The sequence below is a fragment of the Garra rufa genome, chromosome 6 (genome assembly GCF_049309525.1).
Source record: "Garra rufa chromosome 6, GarRuf1.0, whole genome shotgun sequence".
In the NCBI taxonomy this organism is placed as follows: domain Eukaryota; kingdom Metazoa; phylum Chordata; class Actinopteri; order Cypriniformes; family Cyprinidae; genus Garra; species Garra rufa.
The window spans coordinates 33,140,387-33,168,253 of NC_133366.1; the positions used below are offsets into that span (position 1 = coordinate 33,140,387).

The window sequence follows — 27,867 nt, forward strand, 5'->3', positions numbered from 1 at the left end:
GATTGTGGCCATTCTCAAGCCATAAGACAGGTCGCTTACGTAACTGTTAACCACATAAGTGGCAAATTGTCTGTCAACCTCTTAAGCAGCAGCAGTTTCTGTGCTTGTTTGTGTGACATTAGCTTCCTGCCCAGAAGGAAACATGACAAAAAATCTTTATCAAACTTTAATCAGTCTCGTGAGCCTGATCGTGATCTACAAAAACATCCACTACCACAAAAAAAGCACTCTTTTGTAACTATGCCAGATGTTGGTTTAAAGTGCCAATGGCATCATAAGTTTTGCACAGCTCTGTGAACACTTTGTTCATTCAAATAATATTTAATCATACAATATACACACTACCTTGTCTGCATAGAATAGCAATTATGCTATTATGTGTTGTTAATTTGGATCATTTAAATGTTATTTCATTATTCTGTGTCTTACAATTGTATTATTAGAACTCTTGAGGACTGAAAGTGTAGTAAAGACAAATTCCTTATGTGGAAGATCATTCTTGGCAATAAAGCTCTGCTTTCTAATAACTTTCTACAGCGATGTCCAAGTCCCAGGCTAGGAAAAAGTGGTGCTTTAATGCTTGTAATGTACAACTGGCTCGACTTTTCTAGCATCACCACAGCAAAAATAACCACAATTTAAAGAGCACACCACAAACTAGTGCTATTTTAGTACCATTTATATACTATTTTATCTTTTATTAATATTTGAAACAGTTTTTATTTTTAGTTTTTTTTATTAGGTTAATATAGCTTAGAGCTATTTCAGTTTTAGTTTCAGATATTTTAGTACATCAAGTTCTAAATCATAATGATTTTGACTACCAGTCAAAAGTTTTTGAACAGTAAAGGTCATTGCACACTGAGTCTGAAATTTTCGTATGCCTTTTTTAGTTGTTTTCATTTGTCATCCTTTCCTATCAAAATGCTTGCTACGGATGCGAAAACACAGAAAATAGAGCCTGATCCGAACTTTTTAATGACGAAAGAAAGTTTTGGAGGCAGTGTGTAAACGTGATTGACATAACTTGAGGAATTTTAAACATTTATTTTTTTAATGTGTGAAAATTCAGACTCAGTGTGCAATGACCTTAAGATTTTTAATGTTTCTTAAAGTAATGTTTTTTTTTCTATTTGAATATATATTTTCAAATGTAATGTATTCCTGTGAGCAAAGCTAAAATTTCAGCATCATTACTCCAGTCACACGATTCATTCTAATATTCTGATTTCCGATTTAAATAAACATTATTATTATTATCATCATTATTTCCATGAGGCATGAAACATGCAAACCAACCAGAGTACAAATTTTGTAACTAAGTTTAACTTTTATTCTATAAACAGTTTGGGTTTTTGCGCTCACATATGGCTTGCAATTAGACTCATTAACAGACAAACCATAAACTGTAACATTTCATGACGTCAAGCGAAGATCATGACAATGCAAGAGCAATTACATCAACTACTGACCTACTGACTCAAAGGGTTAGTCCACCCAAAAATGAGAAGAATAAGTTAGGAAGAATGTAAGGAACTGGTTTTTAAGCCACCATTAATTTTTTACTGCATTTTTTTAACATACCATGCAAATGAATGGTGACTGAGGATTCTTTCCGCCTAACATTTCCTATTATATTCCACAGAAGACAGGTTTGGAATTGAAACATAATGATTTTCATTTCAATGGAAGTCAGTGGTTAAAACTGTTTGGTTACAAACAATCTTAATCTGTATCTTTAAAATAACTTTTGTGCTCCACAGAAGTCAGGAAGTCAAAGAGGTTTGGAACGACATGAGAGTGTGTAAACATGACAATTTTCATTATAGCTATAGAGTGTTTTCATCAATTAGAAATATTAGTGGCACTGAATGTAAACAATACCACTTAACCAAACAAAAACTTACATATTTTGCTGATTATTGCTGCTGAAAATGGTCAATTATTGTCAAGTTTTAAGCTGTACTATCCGGTCAAACCGGGAAAGACATTTGGAGTACTACAGACTGCCAAAACAAGTTATAACAAATCAAGGAAAAGAGTGCAAAAAACTGAGGAACAAAATGCATTTGTGATTGGCCAAACTGAACCAGAATTTCAGTCAGGTAGGTAAAATATTAGGCTAATATCTTAATTAATACTGCTCATATCTTTACCACCTATTAACTTCAGTTATTCAAAATATTGTGGCCTTTCCCACTTACTAAGTCTTTCTCTATATGATTTAGCAGCTTTTACACATTTTTTTTCAGTTGTTTAGACAGCATAAATAAGCAGAATAACATATTCAGTAGTACATTAACCTTGCAATCCATGCTGTTGTTTACATACGAGCATCTAACATCACAAAATAGATTTCCTAAAGATGCTCCAAGTTTTATGGTATTTGCTTTGAAAACGGTGTTTCAATCGTTAAAACGAGTTTAACAGAACGCCTTTTTCATATATATATTTATTAACTCGTTTTTTGTTTAATTTTTTATTATTTTAAGTCTATTAAAAGTAATTTTAAAGAGAAAGGGCAAACTTTAAAACATGTAATGAGGTAATCATGTAAAAGCAAAATTATTCTATAGGTCCATTCAGGATCCCAGAGTCCTACAGAAAGATGCCTCCTGTTCCCGCCTCCACATGGAAACACATTTCACCAAGCTAAATAAACAATCGCCCTGCCCATATATGAACTGCACAAACCAAAACATTCTCAAGTAATATTTAAAAATACAAACGAAAAACCTTATTTTGATTTTCGCCACCTTTGCAAACGTAACAATAGCACATTGCACCACGTCCCGCACGTGCTCTCGCCTCACAATGAAGTGAAGCTGACCTGTGATAAAAACGTCCAGTTCATGACGTCATATTTTTTTTACTAGCTCACATACCTGCGATGGCATGAAGAAGTCTGCGTCCTCAGCCTGCCAAACTTCAACCACGCTGGACATCTGAGTCAGAGCTTTAAGAGGAAAGAATGACATAAACACATAGAAAATCATGCGAGCATATCAACAACAAACACCAGAGCAATCCCTCCTGTCTCTAAACAAAAATACAGGAAATGCGAAAATAACACTACTGCTGGGCTTATCTCGTATGCGTTAGCTAATATATTTTCAATAGTTGAACAGCAAGCAGCAGATGAGTTGGCGTGGATGACAAAGGCGTGAAATTGAACGGACAAGCTATTTTAGTCCAGAGATCGCACCATGTCAACAATCCACATACACGCAGCTGGAAACATATTTAAATGTGCATTAATGCTGCTCTTAACTCGTGTTTACCGCTGCGACCATCGCATAGACGTTTATAGTTCCTAAAGACCGCACTGAATAAGAGCTGTATGAAGCTATATGAGCTTTGTAGCATATTGCATTGACACAGGAAATCGAACAAAACCAATAACTTGGCCAAAAAAGCGCAAGCCGTCTTTCCTCAGTTTTGAATCAAAACATAAATCCGTATGCAAATACATAGACGGCTAAAAACCCGCGTGAAATAGGTCGGATTTCGGGTAAATACAATGATTATTGTGCCCTTTTAGCACAACGAGTGCACTTGAATACTTGTCAAATCAGCCCTCGGCAGCTCCTCCGACATTTTCACACTCGCTTTGCCTTCGTGGACCAAATAAATAAGACGAATCTGTCCCCCGCACCTTGAAACTGAGCTCCTCCGTGTTGAATGTACGGCAATAACAGCTGTAGGAGTCGCAGAAGGACATTAATCCATGTTTTTCTGTGTGTGAAGTCCCTTTGGCTCGCCATGCTGGCTGTGCTGAGCTCCCTGGCTTCACTTCTTTCTCTTTCTCTCTCACACCCTCCCTCCTCTCTCTCTCTCTCTCGGCAGTACCTGTGAGTGTGCGCCCACTAGAGCCAGACAAGCCAGCTACACTGCATGCGACGCAACAGTCTACAGCAACTGTACTGCTACTGCAAGCGTTGTGTTTTGTCGCGTCGATAGCGGTGTAGATGGGGAGAGATAATACACTCATGCTTATAGATGACAAAACTATGACACACACTAGCAGTCAATTTGTAATGATTTTCAAAGAAATCTCTTCTGCTAACCAAGCCTGCATTTATTTGACCCAAAATACAGCAAAAGCAGTAATATTGTAAAATATGTTTAGTATTTAAAATAACTGCTTTCTATTTGAATATATTTTAAAATGTAATTTATTTATGTGATCAAAGCTAAATTTTCATCATCATTACTCCAGAAATCATTTTAATATGCTGATTTGCTGTGTAAGAAATATTTATTAATATTAATCAATATTTATAACAGTTGAGAACTTTCAGGATTCTTTGATGAATACAAAGATCCAAAGATCAGCATTTATCTGAAATAAAAAGCTTTTGTAACATTATACCTTTCAAAAACTTTGAGTCAGTATTTTATTTTATTTTTTTTTTTATTTTTTTTTAGGGGGGGGGGGGGGGTACTTTTATTTAGCAAGGATGCTAATTGATCAAAAGCAATGATAAAGACATTTATAATATTACAAAATATTTCTATTTCAGATAAATGCTGTTCTTCTGAACTTTCGATTCATCAAAGAAACCTGTGAAAAAAAATTACTCAGCTGTTTTCAACATAAATGTTTTTTGAGCAGCAAATCAGAAAATATATTAAAATAGAAAAGTTATATTAAATTAAAAAAAAAAACAGAATTTTACTGCTTTTGCTGTACATTGGCTCAAATAAATGCATGCTTGTAGAAAAACCTGTAAAAATATGTTATTATAAACTACACATCTCGACTCAGTATTTTTGAAGCCAAGCCGGTGATTTGCTTTGTTCATTTTTCACAAACAGAGTAACAACCCTATCAAATACTCAAGACTAACTTTAAGGGCCTTAAATTTCATTAGAACTGCTATATTTATATTCATTTTATTATTGATTAATAAAACTTGTTTTAAACTATATACTTTTAAAATATCTAATTATACCTGAAAAAACACAAAAATGTTTTAAAAACTACATTTTTAGGCAAACAGGTGATTTTCTTTGCCTTTTAAACACCCACTAAACACTCAAGGCTCTTAATGCACCTTGTAAAAATTGTTAGTTTTAAACATTTATTAAAACTTATTTTAAACAATTACACTAATTCAGCAATTACTCATAACATTTTAAGATATTGTACATCAACATAACTGCTGCAACCAAGAACAACATTTTCAGCTCAGAAGTAGTTAGCTCTAAAAAAGCAGTATTAACTAAACACACCTAGAAACTAATGCTAAGATTAATCTAATCTAAACTAATCTAAAAAAAATGAATTAAAGGGATGTTTTCATGTGTTTAAGCATACTTAATGATGTTGCAAATCGATGGCATTATAGTTAAATAAGTAGTATTATTTTAGGACAAAATGCTTAATTACAAACAATGTGCTTGATAACTGTACATTTATTAAATCATATTACAAAGCAATTAACAATTTTTCATATTTACAAGATACACAATATGTGCACTAATGAAATAAAAAAGCAAGTGATCTGAACATCTGAAACGACTTGATCTCCATAACACAGGATTTTTTTTCTTCCCATAAACATTTTCACTTTTAACAAACTCTAACCTGTGATTAATTTCCTTGAATGGACCTTTGATGTGCACCTCAATTTATCATCCCAGCAGAATCTATGAGGCTTATTTTCTCTATCAACAGGTGTCCAAACAGTCAGTCTGGTTATGGAGTGCCTCACTGAGCAGCCAAGGGTTAACACAACACCTTCTCCGCTTACACACCGGGAGCGTTTTCACCATCGTTTACCCTTTTATGCTGACAAATCAATCTTGGAGTTTTCCTTGGACTAGACAAGGTTAAAATTTCAAGGGTGGGGCACTGCTGAGAATGTACACCACGCTCTTCACAATGCAAGTAAATCACAGCTTTGTCTCAAGCATGCAGAACTGATAACAAAACGTGAAACAAACTGATGTAAGATCAAGCTTATGAAGTTGAACAGATCAAACAATCATAACATCCATGAGGTTGTACATTTTTGCTCAGTTAATGTAGTCAAAGTCCTCCGGTATTCCAAAAGCTTTGTCTAAGCTGGTGTTCTCAAAGCCGAACTTCTTCTTAGCCCAGGATTTGATTGCAAAAACATTATCTGGAAAAGAATGAATATGAAAAATGACACATATGTGAAGCAAAAAGAAATTTAGATGAAGTATGAATACTACCTGAAATCCCAGTTGTAATTGTGCAGAATTGGGCTCATTTTTTTGTAAAAACTGGCTTGAAGGCATATGAAATTGCTCTAACTAATAAAAGGCTCATAAATCTGCTATATCACATATTGCATTAAATCTACTGATATTATCGGGTTTGTGCGAGGGTTTGGTTTACAGGTACAGTAAATCATCATCTCCTTGTACAAACCACTTAGTAATATAGTGAAACCTACATATGTTTGCGCTTGCCTAGCGTAGATTGTTCGTTGTGTTTGACTCTTGGCTGAAATCTGATCTGCTAAATGTAAACAGAACATTAAACCCTTCCCATTTAGCATGTCTGCTGTGTTCCCAAACATGCCTGCACCAAAAGTTTTCATACACTGCTCATCTGAGACTACTTTTGTAGTTACATTTGAGGAATTTCTTCCAGAAGTTAAGTGGTGTGCATGTCTGTGTCTGCTGCATTCCAAAAAAAAAAAAAAAAAAAAAAAAAAAAAATCATGCCTGGGAATAACCAAAGTGTTTGCACTGCAAGCCTGAGTCAAGAGTTATAAAAACATGCAAGTTAATTTTACTCAGCCACAAACAAGACTGGAACTTGGAACTGAGCCATGGAATCGAAGTCAAAAATGCAGCTGCATCACACTTAAATTTGCATATAGCCAGCTTTGATCACCTTCGCAGGCATTTCATTTACAGACTGACAAGATATTTGATTAGACAAATAAACAACTATATGTTCTGGAATATTAATTCGTCTACAGTGCAGATCTAAGATCTGCCTGGACTGATATTAGACTGATCTGACAAAACTGGATTGTCAGGATTGTCTGTGGCCTACACTTTTGAATCTTTTGTGGATGCATCACATGACATGACCAAAGAAAATAATTGGTTTGGAATTTGAGGTGTGAGGCATGCAAATGACTTACCCGTCCACCTAGACACGGCCTCTTTTGCTGTAATGTTGGCCTTTCCTAGAAAAAGAATGAGTATTTTAGCAAGTCTATACATGTCGGGTTAACATTGTTAAGTCCAGTGTTAATCTTTCCTCTTTTGATGAAAATATCCTTTAAATGTAGTCAATACCTATTATGTCATATTCATTCATTTTAGTCACAAGTTTCTAAAAATGTCATCTAATTTCAGTTGAAGTTAACATTAGTTTAAGTAAAAATGTAACTAAATAACAAAAATCAACAGGTGACAATCCTGAAATAACATTTCAAAATCTAATTTTAATTGATTAAGTAACATTTCTAATCTAACTTTGTTAGATTTACGATGTTGATAATTGAAAAGTCAGAGTCTGTAAAACGGGTCTATTGTAGGGCCCTATGATTTCCATGATGCGGAAAACGCGGACAGAATTGCGGAATCCATAACACGGAATTTGTCAAAGTTTGGAAAAGTTTAAATTAATCAAAAGTAGGTCATTACTCTTAAATCAAATTGCGATATGGACTACTGTCTGTCAATATTAAGCCACAAAAAGGCTAAAAATTATTTAGACACCAGATATAATTGATATTTTTTTACTAGTGGGTGCAGGACGCTATAGTTCATTTATGTAAGTAAGGATAGCAAACTAAAGTAAACTGTGACAAAGTATACCCAACAATTCTTCATACAGTGGACTACCAGTAAAACTGATCAAAATTTGGGACAAAAATTATTTAGACACTTTGACATGACCATGTTTTGCTTAAGGGTTTTTTCTTTAATTGCTAATGCAAACTTTTACACCACAGACTGAACAAATTTAAGCATTGCTTGGTAATTGGCCAACAAAGCATTGATAGTTGTGCAAACATGGTCATACTAACAGTTCTCTGAGGTTTTGGTTGATTATAATCAATTACAAAACGTTTCTATCAAAGCTATCTGACATTATCAAGATGAATATGTTCTGACACATATTTTACATAGAGTTCTTTTCATATTTTATTACCTTTTTCTAAACTACAGCGAATAAGCTGCTAATGTGAGAAATGTTGAAGGTGTCTGAATAAATTTTGGTTTGACTGTATGAATCCTGCATCTGCCATCTCACTAAATGAGGACATAAATACATGAACAACATTTACAAAACTACTCGAAGAGTCACTTCCTGAGCATTTTACAGTTTTATCTGAGTAAAACTAGTGTCATATTACACAGAAATTCGAAGGTATACATGGCAACCAGTCAAAATAAAAGTTTGCTTTAACTTTAAGACATTATTTCGAAATATATTACTACTGTTCAGTACAATGTATGTAATACTACTACATCGACTCCTTAAGTAGTAATTAAATAGTATATCCCCTATGTTTGCCAAAAAAAATTAAGTTTAATTTTTATTAATTAAAAGATTAAATTAATGTTTAATGCCTTTATAGGTTAACCAGACAAATTTAAATAATATAATTATTTCAATTCTGAGAGAAATATAATTTCTGAGAGAAAACTAATTCATAAGGCTATTGTAAAAATAAATTAAGTTGTTTTAATGCATTCAAATAATTAGACATGAAAAAACAAAAAAAATGTTAAAGGGATAGTTCACCCAAAAATGAAAATTTGATGTTTATCTGCTTACCCCCAGGGCATCCAAGATGTAGGTGACTTTGTTTCTTCAGCAGAACACAAACGAAGATTTTTAGCTAAAACTGGTGCAGTCTGTCAGCCAAATAATGGCAGTGGATGGGCACCAGACCTTTAAAAGTAAAAAAAAAAAAAAAACATGCACAGACAAATCCAAATTATACCCTGCGGCTCGTGACGATACATTGATGTCCTAAGACACGAAACGATCGGTTTTTGCGAGAAACTGAACAGTATTTATATCATTATTTACCTTTGATACACAGCCACGTCCATCTGTCATGAGCACGAGTTTAGCATCCGGCTAAATGTACGCGCTCTGGCGTAGTATACGCAAACACCGGAAGCGATCTGTATGTATACAACACTCATTGTTTACACAGTGCACAGAGATTGTGGGTATTGCGGCTAGTCAAAATGGTAATTACTTGCACTTATCCTGATTGTTCAAACCGATTTAAAGCTAAAAGATTAAGTTTGCTTGCGCAAACTCATCCGGGACTTTTCACCGATTTCCCCTTACGGCATTTGCGTATACTATGCCAGAGCGCGTACACATGTAACGAGCTGGATGATAAACTCGTGCTCATGACAGATGGACGTGGCTGTGTATCAAAGGTAAAAATGATATAAATACTGTTCAGTTTCTCGCAAAAACCGATCGTTTCGTGTCTTAGGACATCAATGTATCGTCACGAGCCGCAGGGTGTAATTTGGATTTGTCTGCGCATGGTTTTTGTTTTACTTTTAAAGGTCTGGTGCCAATCCACTCCCATTATTTGGCTGACAGACTGCACCGGTTTTCGTTAAAAATCTTCTTCGTTTGTGTTCTGCTGAAGAAACAAAGTCACCTACATTCTTGGATGCCCTGGGGGTAAGCAGATAAACATCAAACTTTTATTTTTGGGTGAACTATCCCTTTAACCCTAAAACAAGGTGAGAAAAAATAAAACATTCCATAGGGCCCTAAACATGTAATTTTTGTAAATTAATTAATGTTAAATTGTATAGTTGTATAATTAAATAAGTTTTATGATTTTACTTATTTAGACATGCTTTTTAAATGATAAAAATTTAATTAAGCATTAAAAAGATTTCCAGAAAAAAAAAAATTGAATCTAAAAAATTTAGAACGTAAAAGGAATTAGGGGAAAAATGGAAATTGGGAAAAAATAAAACAGATTTAATAGGGCCCTACTATTGTTCATTTTGTAGTGTGTTGTAACAGAAAGAGTTTATTCTCAAAGCGACTTGAACATTCTGACAAGTATGAAACTTCCAGTTCACTTGTGGATTTGTGTCATTAGCTATGTTTGCATCCAAAGCAAATTTAACTTATGCACAAAATGATGAATCCTCTGCACAATCTGACTTTGCTGCAACATCAAACAAACTGACCCCAACTGAGCCTAATTTCTCCCAAGATTTTCTTCTCCATTTCTGCCACCAATGAAGTTTTGATTTCTTGCTACTGTCGCCTCTGGCTTGCTTAGTTGGGAACACTTCTTTTTAAAGTGATATCGTACACTATTTGAACTGAACTGAGCTGAGTTGAACAACGAGTCAAAGAAAACAAAATCATCCCTTTTTGACAAACAGCCATCAAATATCACTAAAAAACAACATTCAAGATGCTGTGCAATGGGATCAGTCTGCTGGTTAGTCAAGTTATCCACTCTCGTAAAGTTGTATGACTTTGATGCACATGCAGGAATTTATTTAGCAAATTAATTTGCATTTCACATTATTCGAATCAACTCCTGTTAAAAAAAACAGGTTGATGGAAACAGCTATTTTGTGCAGAAGTTGAGATATTACGCTAATCTTGTGTATGTCTCAATAATTTCATGTGTTTTAAGTTAAATGCCCCGCTCACCAAGTGTTCATTTGCACTTTAGCTACAGCTCATGTATAATGACTAGTATTAGTTTATTTGAAACAATCAAATTTTCTAGATTTTTCTTAAAAAAAAAATAAAAATAAAAAGTCATATTTTCTGGAACATGGTTTACTTAATACTTAGTAATCATCTCAACATGCTTTTCATCTCATCTTAATGGTCATCAGCAATATATATATAAAAACAACAACAAAAAACAACTCTTCACTAGCGTGTGTTTGTCAGTAATTTTGTTGAAAAGACTGGCACACTGATAACATCTCGACTTCAGTTTGACTTTGCAGATCCTATCTTATGTATTTGTAAAACTGAACCACTCGAAGCCCTACAGATGGTTGTACATCACGCTAGCTACTCTCTCCTATAGAGTACATAGATTTTCTTCTAAGACAGTTAGCAGACCCACTCTGATATATAATCCATCATAGTGAATGTGCTGCCCAGACCACTTCAATTTCAGAGCTAGATTAACAAATGCTCAAAAGTCATTCCAAGGCTTTGGATCAAATCCAATCTGGGAAGAGGCAGATCAATCTGTAATCGTAATGCCTTGTGTTCTCTCCGTGCATACTGACTTGACAAGAGCAGATGCATGACACTGCAGAGCTCCAGAGCAATATAACAGGTCAGGTGGTGAATGGAAATAATTTTGGGCAGAGCTTAAATAAAGGGCTCTCAAAGTCACAACGCTGGGGAAAGAATGAACATTTTCCACAGACAAAAACACTTGAATAAAAGTATAAAAATCTGTTTCATTCCTGAAAAAAAAAATGAATACAATAATAAACCCATGCATTTAAAGTCCTGAAAAGTGCATACTTCTGCAATGAGGGCAGAATATAAAGCTCTGAGGAGTTTTCACACTTGAAATAGTTAACCCTAGGTCATTTGAAACCCCAGGTAAACAGAATCCTGGGAACCATGTATCATTTTCCCCTTCAAACGCTGAAACTGTTGACTGTTTATACAACACACAGTGTTTCCATTACTGTCCACAGCATGCGAATATGAGGCACACAACCGAGAGTTTGTTGCTAAGCATCTAGCTGTAACATACTAACACTGCATCGTTTCACACCACACAAGTTTGGCACTAAAATGCAGGGTTAATACCGCAATGTTTCATAACCCCAGTTAAAAAGCAGTGCTAATCCAGCTTCTAAGTGTGAAACCTTCCTCTACCCAGTGTTAAAAGCAGGGTTAAGCATGTCGATAACCCGGAGTTATCAAAGCGCAGTGTGAAAAGCCTTTGACAGTGTTTCCTGCACTACTATTCAGCTGAACTGTAACACTGCTACTGAATATTAACAGTAAAACATACAGCAACCAGTGTATGTACAAAACTACCCCATAATTGACCCACCTTCATGCCATCTTAGGTGTGTATGACTATCTTCTTTCAGATGAATACAATCGGAGTTATATTAAAGAATGTCCTGACTCTTTCAAGCTTTATAATGGCAGTGAATGGCTGTTGGCATTCTCAAGTCCAATAAAGTGTATCCATCTATCATACACAGTACTCCACTCGGCTCTGGGGGGGGGGGGGGGGCTTTCTAAAGTGAATCAATGCGTTTGTGTAAGAAAAATATCCATATTTACAACTTTATAAACCATAATCTCTAGCTTCTACTGTCGTAGAGAGTGGTGTTCCAGCGGATGAAGTAGGACGTAGGCAAAGCATAAGTGGTTTTTTTGTGATTTTGAAGTTTGATACTTTTTAGGCACCAACCAAATTGCCTCGATACCACTGAGTATTGAAAAACGTCTTGTTCAGTACCAAACTTTGCTAACCTAAGGGGTAAATCTGGTCAATGTCAGTATGATAATAAGCATGCAGCACTAGATGTGTTAGACTTGAAGTGGCGCTGTGCAGACCGATCGGTGTTTGACATCAGTACAGCGAGAGCGACTTACAGTACTTTGTCATACATCGGTCTGCAAAGCGCCACATCAAGTCAAACACACCTACTAGTTTACACTGTTACACCTAAAGACGTGGCTCACACTAATGGCTTAAAATGTAAATATCGGCATCGGCCCAATAAGAAAAGGAAAAGAACAAAAAATAAATAACACAAACATGACACTTGTAACTTAAATAATTTTATATACAGTGCCTTGCAAAAGTATTCATACCCCTTCATTTTTGTCACGTTTTGTTGCAGCATTATGTTAAACTGCTTTAAATTAGTTTTTCCCCACATCAATTTACACTCCATACACCATAATAATGACAAAGCAAAAACCAGATTTGCAAATTTTACAAATTTATTAAAAATAAAACACTGAAATAAGACACATTGCATAAGTATTCATACCATTACCTCAGTACATAGTTGAAGCACCTTTACAGCCTCAAGTCTTTTTGGGTATGATGTGACAAGCTTTGCACATCTGCATTTAGCAATTATCTGCCATTCTTTGCCTCACCTTTTCACCTCTCAAGCTCTGTCAGCTTGGATGGGGGCTGGCAGACATTTTCTAGTCCTAGTTGTTCCAGTCGTCTTCCATTATGGATAATGCTTCTGTGAACCTTCAATGCAGCAGATTTTTTTCTGAACTCTTCCCTAGATCATTGCCTTAACGCAAGTCTGTCACTGAGCTCTACAGGCAGTTATCTTGACCTCAGGACTTGGTTTTTGCTCTGATATGCATTTTCAGCTGTTAGACCTTTTCTGAGAAGTGTGTGTCTTTCTAAATCATACTCATTCAAATGAATTTGCCACAGTTTAACTCCACTCGAAGTGTAGTAACATCTAGAAGCAATATGAATGATCCTAAACTAAATTTTGAGTGTCCCAGAAAAGGGTATGAATACTTATGCAACGGGATCTTTTCAATTTTTTATTTTTAATAAATTTGCACAAATGTTAAAAACCTATTTTTTTTCTCCCTACTATTATGGAGTAGGGAGTGTAGATTGATGTGGGAAAAAAAGTAATTTAAAGTAGTTTAACATAAGGCAGCAACATAACTACTATGAAAAAAAATGAAGGTGTATGAAAATTTTCGCAAGGCACTGTATACTGATTTATTTATTAATTGTGCAATATATTACATTTTTTTAAACAAATTATGAGCTCTAATTTTTACAACTCTTTTGCTTTAGACCATCTACAAATGTTAAATCTTAAAATAAAATGTTATGGTTACCACAGCATTTTTTCTGAAAAAATAAATAAATAAATAAATAAATAAATAAAAATAAATGCAGCAACTGATATATAGTTTATTTATAGTTATTTTCAAAGCTTTAATGTACTGTCATTATAAAATAATTTCATTATTGTTTATTTAATTCTAACAAATAAGTTCTTGTTAAAAAAAATAACCAAAATAAAATAACTTGTTTATAATTTCTGCACAGGAGTGACAAAAGGAAATATATCGGTATCGGTATGTTGAAACATATCAGATATCGACAAAAATCCAATATCGTGCATCCCTAGTGACCATTCATGCACACTGTAGCATCATGCTACATAAGACAATACGATTTATATTCCGCTTTCACTCATTTTAAATCACCATCGAGTGTTTGTAATAACTTCAGATTGTGGTCTAATGTGTGTTTTGGCCATATAAAGTTGCTGAAAATGTTTTTTGTAGGTTTTTACATCAAGCGAATCGCTACATCTTCTTAGCTTTTCTCATGTAACACCCTGAATTAATACAAATCATATACTGTTGGAATCATGTGTTTATTATCTTCGATTCATTCATGAAAATGTTTTTTATGCTCATTAGTGGAAAATGAATAGAAATGATGATTCTGTCTGAGCTATGCATTTTAAAATGAACACGCACTAGTGTAAATGTATCCTAAAAGATGTAAAAACTAAAAACGATTAGAACTTTACAGCTATTTGCACTGATTTATTGTGTTAGTTACATTTTGTTGCTTTGTGCTTTTTTTGTTTCTTTGTGCAGTGGCTCAAGAGATGTCAAAAATGTCAACAAGCTAAAAAAAAAATAAAAACCAAGTTATTTTTTTTATTAAGATAAAGTAATCTTGTTAAAATTGATTTCATAAAAAAATGATATTGAAAAAAAGTATCGCTCAGGAACTGGTATTGAATTAAAGGTATTGGTATTGAATAAAAAAAATGTAACGTTACCCAGCCCTACCCCCTGAAGCCGTGTGGAGCACTTTTTTGATGGAAGGATGCTTTATTGGACTTCTATTGGACTACTGAATCTCAACAGCCATTCAATTCCATTATAACGCTTGGAAGAGTCAGGACATTTTTTTATATAACAATTGTATTCATCTGAAAAATAAGTCATATATAACTAGGGTGGCTTAAGAGTGAGTAAATCATGATGTAATTTTTATTTCTTAGTACACTTATCCCTTTAAGAGCCAGTTTATTGCAGTGAATCCAAAACAGAGAGCAACCAGTCCAGACCTATTCCCAAAGTAATAAGTCTTATGAGCAGGGTTATTTTAGTGAATCAAAACCATACACCACAACCAGTAGAGTCAAATTATCAATCTAATGACTCTTAAGAGCTAGTTCATTTTAGTAAATCAAAAACATACAGGCAAGTAAGCGTAGTCAGCTTTTCAACTTAATTTATTTATAATCGAAATTACCTCATTATTTGGAAACGGAATTAAATTTCTTTCTTTTCTTCTTTTTTTAAGTGCTAAAACAAGTTCTGGCTTTATAATCTAAATATAATGTTTGCCTTACTATTTAGTGAAGAGCACTGATAAATTTGCTTTTATTAGCACATCCACAAAGCGTGAAGACAGCACTGCCATGTTCAGGACCCCAGAAGTAATCAGGGTTAAGTGTGCTGCTCAAGGCACAATATCAGCAACCCTCTGGTACTGACTCAACTTCCCATGGGTGTCCCAACTGGGATTCATACCAGCAACCCTGTAATAACTGATGTTGAGCCCTCACTCACTAAAGCGGAAAAAAAAAAAAAAAAAAAAAAAAAACCTTCCATATAAATTAGGTTTCCCTTGAATACACAGGACTGCAGTCTCTATTCCAATGTGGTTACTTATGTATTAATCATAAGGGCTAATTTAAACCCTGACAGAGTGATCAAAAAGTTTGTTTTGTGAATGACTGACTAAACATTCCCTGGTAGATATATGGCCACTTAGCAAATAAATAAATACATGGACATGAAATATTGATGAGTTTTGAGTTACTGAATATTTAACTATAAGAGAAAAAACAGACTGCTGAGATTGTCCAGAGACGGAGAACAAAATCTCAGCTTTGTGTCACAATTACCCTGCATATTTCTTATTTATAGGTGCTTATTTCATGATAATGACTATTTATTATGAAACTTATGAAGTATTGATTTAAGGTGAAATTGTTTTAGCATAATTGTAAAGACTGTGGAGAGACAGAACATACTAGCACAGATACACTACTGCTAAAAGTTTGCAGTCAAAAAGATTTTTTTTTTTAATTCTTTTCAGCGAGAATGCATTAAATTGATCAAAAGTGACAGTAAAGAAATTTTAAATAAATGTATTTTTTTTTTTGACACTCTATTCATCAAAGAATAATAGGATCCAGGGAAAAAAAATACATTTTAAAATATATTCAAATAGAAAACAGCAACATAATGTTATTTTTACACAGATATTATTAGTTCTATTAGTAAAATCTCTTGACTTTAGCAATCTTTGTTACATTATGTGCCAATGATGACCATTCAAAAAATGGGGAAACTCAACTTTTCATGTTTTTACTGTACAGTTTGCATGCCTGTAACTCAATAACTCAATATCTTAATGTCCTTTTAGATATTAGGTCTTAACAAACTTTCCATTTGGCATCTTCATTTTTAAGGCTCTGCATGGTTTGGTTCCAGAGATATTGGAATTTCAACATGGCTCCAGGGGTAAATTGTTAAATTGTACACATTTTCAATGGTCAAAAACCCAATGTGGGTCAATCTGCAAAAATATGATGCTGCTTTTCTTTTAAAGAGGAACGTCTGAACAAGACATAATGTTGAAACAAGAAATGTATCTCTTTTTTTTAGTCAAAACAACTGCATTAAACATGCATTAAACATGTTCTATACAATTGTTTTGAAAGAAGGAAACAAGATCCAGTTCAAATTTCAACATTATTTATTCTTCAGACATTGTTCTACAAATAAAATAAGTACCAGCTGGTTTTGAAATTCAACAATCTGGACCTCATTGAGATCCCCATATCTCTGGGACTGAACGATGTAGGGTCTTGAAAATGAAAAGTTCAGTAAGAACTAGAATCTAAAATCATATCGCAAAATCTTTAATACTTCTTGAGTTAAAGGAACGCAAACTTTGGAAAAATAATATTTATGGCACTCAGACAGCTATGTTCAATGCACTGCACATCTCTAGTTTCAACAATATTTGTACTTCAGACATTCCTCTTTAAAAAAATAAATAAAAAATAAGTCATATTTTTGCAAATTGACCCACATCTCTGGAACTGAATTATGCAGGGCCTTGAAAATGAAGATGCCAAAAGGAAAGTTTGTTAAGATCCAATATCTAAAAGTGCATTAAAATATTTTTTTATACTTATTGAGTTACAGGCATGAAAAAAATTGGATTAAAAACTTGAAAGGTGCTGTTTCCTCATTTTTGAATGGTCACCATTGGCACAAAATGTAACAAAGATTGCTAAAGTCAACTGATTTTACTAGTCAAATTAAGTCATTTTTACCCCTTTGTAATTTGGCTTTGAATCTCAAATGAAAATTGCCATTTTGACCCCGCTCTACAAAATAGTGGATTACTCAGTAAACATACATTCATGCCATTTAATATTTTGGCTTTCATCGCTATACATGTTTATCTTTCTTCAGAAAAAATATTCATTAATTCAAAATATTCATTAATCATATACTCATTAATATTTGACCCCTAAAAACTGCAAATGACCTATGAGAATCAAGCATTCCACAGAACTGTGAAATAAGAAGAAGGTAATTTACTGTTAGATAACAGGTCATGTCCAAGGCGTTATAGAACACACCCTAATTAATATATTTGTCATGTGTTCAGTTCTCAAACATCCTTTAATAGCAACACAACATAAAGCAAGATGAGGTAAATTATGACTGAATTAATAAATACCTACCCTTAAAGTGTACCGTTGTGTTAGCCATTACTAACACACCAAGACACAAGAGAAATCTCCTTTCAATAACATTACTAGCACCAGTGCACAAATTATAAATGGGGATCACAATCCCTACACCGAATATATACAAATGTTTTGTCTGTTGACTCTATGCTTTTCTGTTTAACATATTTCAGAACATAGTACCTCAGGGAGACGCAATAGTTCAGACCGTCTGTAAGCCAATTCTAAAAGTGATTAAAACATAGACATAACAACAAATCCCGAGAGGCAGAGAAAGCATCAAGTATTTCAGCAGGGACTACTGACATTTTCACAGCATTTAAACTGGAGGGGTTGTTAGAGAGACAGAGCTGCAGGGATAGGGTGATGAACGAGGTGGATGATGTAAAGAGAGGTTACAAATGTTATTTTCTCTCAAGAGACGTGAGTCATTATCTCCACCAGCGCCTGAGAGAGATGATTATTCACGGCTGATCGTAGGACTGTCTGGAGAGAATCACAGAACATTCAGAACTAGATTTGGTTGGAAATGTAGGATAGGTCAGGAATATTATTACAAGGCATTGAACATTTGTGTTGAACTTTAGCTGATCGTTACAGGGTGTCTACAGTTTTTCAAATCAGATGTAAGACTTTAAGACCTGAAATTTAATATCATAATTAATACCATCTGTCCATAAAGAACAAACAATGTCAAAATAAGTCATGCATCTCAGATGTCTTTGACATGTTGAATGCTTGCCACAGCCTGTTAAAGGACTACTGATCAGCAAAACAAGTTTAAAGAGCAGGTCATATGGGTTTTTGAAAATATATATATATATTTTTGCGGTTTGTAAACAGTCTGCAAAGTTCTTATTCAAAAAAGTGCATGATAAAGATATTGTCTCTTAAAAGAAAGAGTAGACTCAGAATGACAATGGGGTCATTGCATGTCAAGTCAACCAAATAAAAAAAAAAGCCAAAATATATGTTTTGGATGAATATTTACTGAATAATCCACTATTTTGACGAGGGGGGTCAAAATGGCAATTTTCACCTGAGATTCAGAGCCAAATTACAGGGGGTTAAAAATCACTTCAGATAGATGGCTGCATCATAATGCTATTTTTACACAGAGAGTGGTAGTTCTATTAGTAAAATCTGTTGACTTTAGCAATCTTTGTTACATTATTGGCCAATGATGACCATTAAAAAAGTGGGGAAACGTAACTTTTCAAGTTTTTACTCCACAGCTTGCATGCCTGTAACTCAAGAAGTATTTAAGATATCTTAATGTCCTGTTAGGTCTTAGGACTTAACAATCTTTCCATTTGGCATATTTATTTTTAAGGCCCTACATAGTTCGCTTCCAGAGATATTGGAATTTCAATTGTTAAATTGTACACATTTTCAATGATCAAAAATATGATGCTTCTTTTCTTTTAAAGACGAATGTCTGAAGAAGAAATAATGTTGAAACTAGAAATGTACCTCTTTCTTTTAGTCAAAACAACTGCATTAAATGTGCATTAAACATGTTCTATGCAGTTGATTTGATGGAAGGAAACAAGATACAGTTCAAATTTCAACATTATTTATTCTTCAGACATCTGTATACAAAGTGACCAACATTTGGTTTTCAACCACTGAAAATCTGTAAAATTTAACAATCTGGACATAGAGCCTCATTGAGATGCCCATATCTCTGCGACTGAATGATGTAGGGTCTTGAAAATGAAGACTATAAAAGAAAAGTTAATTAAGAACTAGAATATAAAATCATATTTCGTTAAAATAAGTCATGCATCTCAGATGTCTTTGAATGCGTGCCATAGCCTGTTCAAGGACTTAATACTGATCAGCAAAACAAGTTTAAAGAGCAGGTCATATGGGTTTTTTTGCAGGTTGTAACGTAGCTATCTTTTCAACGTAAACAGTCTGCAAAGTTGTTAATGAAAAAAGTGCATGATAAAGATATTGTCTCTTAAAAGAAAGAGTAGATTCAGATTCGCCTTAATGAGTCGCCATATTTTCAAATCTTCAGCCTATTACCAATTTACGTCACTGGGTAACACATGGCATAATCCCCGCCTGCCCGCGAAATGCAAACAGTCTTACGTGGCCACAAGCACTTCCGCTAGTCAGTGTGTTTACATCAAGTCAAGAATACGCTGTGTTCTGCACTGTAAAAGCAATTTGTTCTGTTTTCATTGCCGAAAAGATGAAGTGAAGAATCGGTGGTTAAAATGTATTTTTTCCATGATACCGCAGCAATACAATTTGAACCTTTTGTTGTGTGCTCATCATTTTACAGAGGACTGCTTCTCTAATTTTGGCTTTTATCTTCTTTGGCTTTTAATCTTCTTTATTTGGACCAACAAGCATTTCCTAACCATAACATGTAAGTACGATTGATACATTATGTGCACATTTTCAAGTGAGTGCTCAAAATATCAATTTCTTTGTGCTAATGTGATGTATACGTAGAGCAGCTTTAGATTTACAGGTAATGATTACAGTAAAGATTACTGTTTTACTGAAAGAGTTTTGGTAATTTGTTGTGAACCCACTATTTCCTAAGAATGTGTTGATTAATGTAGACTGTCGTTGTTCTAATTACTTCGTTTTATAATAAATAATGTAACTTAGACATATTTTGGTTTACAAACCGTGTTGTTTCATCAGTAGTCCAAACTAGCCCAATTGCATTTCGATTTAACTTCCATGTTAAATTTGCATTCCAGGGGATGAATATGACGTCACTGGGGTCGCTTCAATCCACGTACATCAAAAACAACACATAGACTTGGCAACACAGATGGTAGCGCTCGCTAACTTGTACATGTGTAACAGCATATTGGATCTGAGCAGCTCTTAAAGTGACAGCAGTCTAATATAGTCCTGCTGTCTGTCATTCATGTTCATCAAACAAGAAAAGCGAGAAAATCTCTCACTACCCTTGACTAAATCAATTTTTGTAACTTTAATAAGAAGAAATATATATTTATAATGTACACAGTGAAGAATATGCAGTGTTTTTATACATTTGATTACTTAATGTATGTAGCATTTTTTAATTATTAGTTCTACTATAGTTTTCATCCTATTGCTGGTAATTTGTTTCTTATTCTTATTTAATCTCTGACTGTTTACTTGTCTTCAGTGATTTTGCGCTTTTATTTTTATTTAGGCTAATATTTTTTGTGAGACTGCTGTAAACAACATGTACAACAAAAAAGAATTAGAATTGTTAGTGGTGGTACATTTAACGAGAGATGCAATTCTAAAATAATTAAGAAAATGAAGAGCATTTTTAATTTCTCTTCCTGTGAAGTTTAGTTTCTTAAATCATCTACTTAAAGGAAGCACCGTCACTAAAGTCATCAAAACATTACTTCTGTACAAACTTATCACCTTCAACAGTACATTTCAAAACTATAGCTGTAAGGCTTTAGACTTGCTGTGAGCAATGTTTCCCTTATTATGCAGAAATATGCGAACAGAGTCAGATGCTGATTCTATATTGTGTGCTACTCACTCCCAGGTGTCTTGTCAGAATAATGCAGATGGTAGCTTTACAAAAATTCACAGCAGAAAAAAATGCAAACAGAGGATGTTTACAATAGAAAACAAACAAAATGCAGCAGTAGCATCCTGCTGGGTTCTTATTATCAATTTGTGCAGTATAGCGATAGCTACAACTCATTCTCATACAACAAATCATGCTTTTAGGAGAAGTAACCAGTCCAGGCTGATGTTTTTTTTTTTTTTTTAGAAATGATGAGTGTTACAGGAAAGTAATTGTGAAATCAATTTATGATTGATAACATTAAGAAATATCAGAATTTCCTTTTTAAGACAAGGCTGAGTGAGTACTAAGAAATTGTTAATAAAACATGAATGAAAAGGAAGTACATAGTAACCAACAACGCACTCTGTAATCTAGTAATCAAAATTCTTTTTGTGCTGGCAATCATATTTCTGTAAGACCAGCTGAAATTACATGCAGTACACAGTAAATATCACAGCTGAGTTTACTAATAGCTGCAATAGATTCAAAGAATTATATAAAAGTGTATTTACTGAATGTCAATGGTATAGGAAAAACACTAATAACAAAAAGAGAAATGCTACACATTTTAATTTACTATTTCACTGCTGTTTCTAATAATTTATTAGACTGAACTGTTAATCAGAGAGTAAACTAAAGACGACGGAGAATGAAAGCTTGTATGTATCTGCGCTCAGGTGCTACCTAATTTATAACTACAAAAAAGAAAGAAAAAACACTCACTAACTAACCATTTAGTCTGTTGAACAACATAACCAACCCCAGCCAACCCAATACGTAACTCAAAAAAAAGAAAGAAAAAAAATTAGTCCTGTTCTGATGTTGGTTTTAGCATCTCTGGGGCCAGCATACAGTTTAAAACAAACCACTTTGAAACAAACAAGCTATTTTAAATTGCACGTAAGCATGCAGTACTGAGAATCCACCTGGAGGGTAAAATGTGAACTATTTAGTTTTTCCTCTATGCTGATTTTCAGTGTTATGTTAGCATTATTTATATACTAATTATAGTTTTTGCTCATATTTTTACTTTAATATTTTACAGTTTCCATTTTAATTTTAGAAATGTACATTATTTGTTTTTAATTTTTTACATTTTATTTTTATTTCAGTTAGTAGAACTATGCACACAAATCTGTGTGGTTTACTCACGGATTTCGCCCACCACCTCTGGATCACATTCTTTGTACTTCTCCAGTTCGGCCTTTAGCTGATCTCTCTGATGTTTCAATTCTGTGAGCTCCTTCAGGAGATCCTCTCTTTCCTCCTAAATATACCCAAAAATCAGTGGTCAGACAGAGCCCACAGACATTCGAGCTGTACAGAAATGTAGTTCAGGGAGACAGAGAGGTGAACACGCACATTAACTTCGCGTCCCACTTTGGCTTTGTCAACTGCTTGCTGAAGGGCTTTTTTACGCTGATTCCCATCCTCGTGCTACATAGAAGAAAAAGAAATCCATACACTTATGCAAATACAGTCTCTGCCTTAAAACAGAACGATTCAACCAATATCAACATCACTAGAATGATATTAAAACACCCACTATTAAAATAGTTATTGGTTAACTTGTAGTTACCTTAATATGGCAACAAACTGTAAATGGTTTAACATCACATTTTGTAATTTATCGTAAATACTTATTATGGCATAATATTAAATTATTTTCATTATTCAATGTAATTTCAATTTAATTTAGTTAAAAACATAAATAGGACACACAGATTTCTCTGCATGACACATTACATGATTTTTATTAATTTATTTGTTATTTTGTCATCTTGTTTTTGTTGTCAGTAATGTACAAGGGTGTTATGTTTTGCATTTTTGTTCTGTTTACATTTTAAGGTAAGCAGATTTTGTTAGTTCAAGTAAATGGGTATAATAACATTATATATCTTAAAAGAAGAATTCACCCCAAAATTAAAAAATGATGAAAATTTATTCAGCCTCAGGTCATAGAAAATGTTAAAAAAAAAAAAAAAAAGCTTTAATAAGCTTTGGACTCTCATTCTGCACCCATTTACTGCAGAGGATCTATTTTTTAAATCTATTCTGAAACAAGGAGTCTTTTATACTTTTTTGGGCCTTGACAGTGGTATTTACCTGGCAGTCAATGGGACAGTTACAAAGCTCATCCAAAATATCTTAAAAAGGGATGCACCGAATGTTCGACAACCGAAATTATTCGGCCTAAAATTCAGCCGAATAAGCGAAAAGACAGAATAAATTATACAGAACAATGGCGTGGCATGATCAAATAGAGGCGCGCACTAATGCAGCAAACATGTCGGCAGTGTGGAAGCATTTAAAACTGTCCGAGAAAGACACAAAAATCATTACAAGCACCGACAACAAGAGACTGTTTAGAACCGCATCACATGTCTTTGATGAGAAATAGGATGACTAAAATCGCGAAATGGCCTTAAACCATTAGTGAATACACTACAGAACGATATGTTGTCTAATACATGCACATATTGTATTTATTCTGACAGCTCTGCACAAGCTCGTTAGACAGGGCTCAAAGTCCAAAGTGCGAGAAAAATCTGCGTGATGAGAATCATTCATAAATCTGCTGCTACAGCAAAAAGTAGTACTGAGGTCTTCTTGTGGGTTTTTGCCAAAATAAAAGTCAACATTCATAAATAATAGCATTGTAATTTTACTGTTGTTCTGTAAAATAAAATACAACAAAAATGATGATAATAATCATTACAACAGCTCTATTAATACATTTATTATAACATTCTCCTTTGCTCAGCAAGGCTGCATTTATTTATACATTAAAAAAACACATGCCTGATTCAAGATGGGGTTCTTAAAAATGGCCAAATAATAATATTTTACTAACTTATTAATTTTAAGTTAAATTGTACTTTGTTGGTAGGCTATAATGTCTGTTAGAATGTTAAAAATGTTCAGTGTTAAGAAAATATTTTTAAATTGTTGTTTTGTAATTTTTTTTTTTTTTTTTTTTTTTTTTTTTTTTAATTAAGACTTTAAAAAGCACATTTTGGCTATTTAACTTTTGCAATGGTAAAAAAAAAAAAACGGGCAAAATACATGGGGGAAAAAACACGAAGAACTGTCTTCGGTAATCGGCCTTCAGCCTTTGGCCCAGTGATTAATATTGTTCGGCTTCGGCCAAGAATTTTTATTTCAGTGCATCCCTAATCTTAAATTGTGTTCCGAAGACTAACGATTTTTTATGGTTATTTTCTAGTAACCACAACTGCCTTTTTGACCATGAATCTAACTTTTTTTTTTACATGTAAACTATCAAAAATGCACTGTCCGATACCAGAAAGAGATGACCTCACTTGTTTCTCCAGTTCCTCTAATCTGCGTTTTCGGGCGTGCAGGGCTTTACTGGGAAACGCCCAGTAATAGTTGGAGGTGCCCACCCTCTCAGTGTCCACCATGTTATCATCCACCAGACTCTGTAACACATCTTTCACTGACATTGGAGCTGAAAAAAAGATTAAACAAATTCTCATAGTGAACATAAGTTTAAAACTCGACATGAGAGAGAACTGTCACATGAGGCCAGTGTTGCAGTGACACTTAAAATTTGAGATTCACTGATCTTACACATGCATTTTTAGGCCTTGCAAACATAAGCATTATGGTGTTCTCTAAATCAATATGCAAATTAGTTGTCACAAGACAACATGGCTAAAACAGACGTTCTGACAAAATCTGTTTTGCATCATATGACTATATAAAAATACAATATAACTGTATAGTTTCACACTTTTTGCTGTTCTTTTTTAATATGAAAAAATGTTTTGTGAAGAAAAAAAAAGAGGTGTTTCCTCTGTATACTCCAGTGTATCTCACAATCCACAGACATGCAGGTCAGATGAGTCTATATTGCCTGTAGGTGTTACCGAGAGTAAGCTCAGAGCTCAAGCTTATGATATAAGGAAATACCAGCCTTCATGATGTAACTAAATTGCTTTCTACAGATCTACAATTGCTATTTACGGATACCATAGAAATTAATAGGTACTATAGAAATGAATAATTCATAAATGGAATTTATTGCAAAATTGTCTGTGATTTCTCTTAATGACCAGCTTTTTTTATTTTTTGTAAACCTTAAACATATCAGCATCATTATTAGATACTTATAAAGCTCTAGGGCAGAACTTTTCAGAATTTCAGGTCAACTGGCCTGCTTTCCTGGCTATTTGTACAACTAGGTTAGTCTCATTGGCGCCTCATCTGGAAATCCTCTACTTTCAATCCAAATCAAACAGGGAAGGATCAGTTTCCTGATGATTACCATTACATACGTTCTATAAAAAATTGAAGGTTCACTTAGAGCTCCCTCTATCTGTGACACAGACTTATCACTGTCAATAAAGCAAACGTTAACCAAAAACCACTACAGTACAGATTGATAAAACTTACTGATTCCTTTGGATTTGGGGGCAATTTTTTCAATGTCTTTCAGCTGAAACACATCTTTCTGGAATGGGAAAAATAATCTTAATTACTCTTCCAATGTTTGAGATTATATTAAACTACTAGAGAACTGTGTCAGACATGGATACAATCACACATGTATAAGCTTAATGGATTCATATACAAAACAAGAATGTGAAATCATGCATACTTACGGTTTCAAAAAATATTTCCATCATACGACTTCTTTTCTCTTCCAAACTAAGTCCTTTCTTTCTAGACTGTGGAAGACAAAAGATAAACCCTTTGTATCAATAAGATGAATACAGTTCTGCATTTTTTCTGTATTAAATAAATAGCATAAAACTAATTCAGCTGTCATTATTGAATAGGTGTGCTGTTTTTATGTCATTAACCTTTTCAGAATCATATATTTGAGAAAAAGGAAAACATGTCACTGACATGAGTGCAACTAGTGGTAGAAAATGCTGACTTATTTCAGCAAATTGTTTTTTCAGATTGTTTGGTTTAATGGATTGGTTAAAAATCTATGGAATAAATAATAGATAAAAATCATTTTTAATCAAATTTAGTCGGAAATTATTATTTTTTATTACTTTATTATTTTCTTTATTTTATTATTTCATTTTCTTTTTTGTTTATTTATATTTATATCAATTTAGACATTTTTTTTCTCATGTATTTATTTCCATATTTAAATATTGCCACATATATATGTATTTGTTTATTTTCGATTTATTTACATTTCTGTCTCCTTTATGGTAATTAGACTGCTTTATAGAAAAAATTTATATGACTGACATCTTATTTTACTGATTGTCATGAACTTGAGTGTGTTAATAAAAGGCTGCAAACACACAATTTTTTTTTATTAACCTCATGTTGTTATCAGAACATACAAGTAATGTAAATATTTTAAAGATACATACTGTTAGTTGAATATATATTTTAATCTATACGAAATATTTAATTATGGTCTGAGGATAGGGGTTTATAGGTGTAATTGTGTGATGAAGCAATGTCATTATTTTTTTGTTAAATTTTTCTGAATGCTCAGTCGTCATCTTATTTGTGTGCCGAATAAATTTTTGTTTAATAACAAAGTAAAAGAAATTCATTTTAAAATCATTCATCATTATTATACTTGTAATAAGAAGTCAATTTAACCATACTATTTCTCTGTCAAGAGGAAGAATCTATTTCACATTTATTCTATTTCTGTTATTATTCTAAATGATTCTTGCTTCAAATATCAGCTTCCTTGTTTCTTGCATTTCACCAGCTCTGTAGTTTTCCATCAATAAGGTTCTTTTCCATTCTGATAGTTCTGACAATAAGGAGTTAGATGATTTCTTAAACTTTATATGTATGACGGGTAAATATCACATCCACAAAGCTAGATATCTTAGATTTAAACCCAGCAGCGAAATATATGGTAACTTAACGTTATTTTTCATATAATTTAATTATTTTTATTTTCTTTCTTTTTCGCTCTCCTCTGTATTCCCCCATATGTTCTGTTCTTTGTTATGTGTTTCTTTTGTATTAAATTTTATCTCTGCAATAAAAAAGTCGTCATCTTATTTGCAATTAATTTCTTATTTGCAGTCGTCTTTTGAACTTACATTTTAAGAGAACAAGAATTAATAATATTGTAAACTTTCCTCAAACAGCCTTGTTAACATTCGCCGTTACATATTCTCTATTCTAACTGTAATAAAAATATGTTTGACAAATTTGTTTACAGATCAAAAGCGTCACTCTGAGGCGGGTGTTACAGAGCTCAACGATCTCAACACAATGTAGAATTATTCACCCCGTTTAACACATTTCTGCAAACCTTAGTGTGGTTATTTTATACAAGTGACAAATCTAAAAAGTAAAAAATAATAGAAGTATTAAATATAGAACGTTCTCACCATGTTGACACTTCCAGTCGAAGCTTGAGTTTGGCGCGAGATGTGAAGGAACCCTCACTGCTCATGCGTGGTGCTAGAGCGCATGCGCGGTAGTGCACTTCTTCTCTGATTTTAGGACGTGGTAGATTCGCAAAAATAAAATACTGTATTTGCCGT

At 33.6% G+C, this 27,867-nt stretch overlaps 2 protein-coding genes across 4 annotated transcripts in view; both read right to left on the reverse strand.

Annotated features, from left to right (window-relative positions):
• tmem131l (transmembrane 131 like) overlaps nt 1-3,798 on the reverse strand; it is a 70,755-nt gene extending 66,957 nt beyond the window's left edge. For all 3 annotated transcript variants that reach the window (XM_073842097.1, XM_073842098.1, XM_073842096.1), the window contains exons 1-2: nt 3,656-3,798; nt 2,886-2,956 (exon numbers count right to left, since the gene is read on the reverse strand). In XM_073842097.1, the coding sequence (XP_073698198.1) occupies nt 2,886-2,956; nt 3,656-3,764 (180 nt within the window). In that variant the 5' untranslated portion in view covers nt 3,765-3,798. The remainder of the gene's footprint in view (nt 1-2,885; nt 2,957-3,655) is intronic.
• A 1,602-nt stretch (nt 3,799-5,400) lies between these two features.
• On the reverse strand, nt 5,401-27,758 carry mnd1 (meiotic nuclear divisions 1 homolog (S. cerevisiae)). Its single transcript, XM_073843252.1, has 8 exons — nt 27,712-27,758; nt 25,987-26,052; nt 25,778-25,835; nt 24,682-24,830; nt 22,721-22,795; nt 22,511-22,625; nt 7,128-7,172; nt 5,401-6,128 (listed from the first exon to the last, which is right to left on the reverse strand). The coding sequence occupies exons 1-8, from the start codon at nt 27,712-27,714 to the stop codon at nt 6,022-6,024; spliced, it is 618 nt and encodes a 205-aa protein (XP_073699353.1). The 5' UTR covers nt 27,715-27,758; the 3' UTR covers nt 5,401-6,021.
• Between the last annotated feature and the right edge of the window lie 109 nt (nt 27,759-27,867).

Coding starts and splice junctions, on each gene's coding strand:
- mnd1 (XM_073843252.1), bottom strand. Junction 24,831..25,777: donor CCCCAAATCCAAAGGAATCA/GTAAGTTTTATC, acceptor TCTTTTTTTCAG/CTCCAATGTCAGTGAAAGAT. Junction 22,626..22,720: donor AAGTGGGACGCGAAGTTAAT/GTGCGTGTTCAC, acceptor GGGTATATTTAG/GAGGAAAGAGAGGATCTCCT.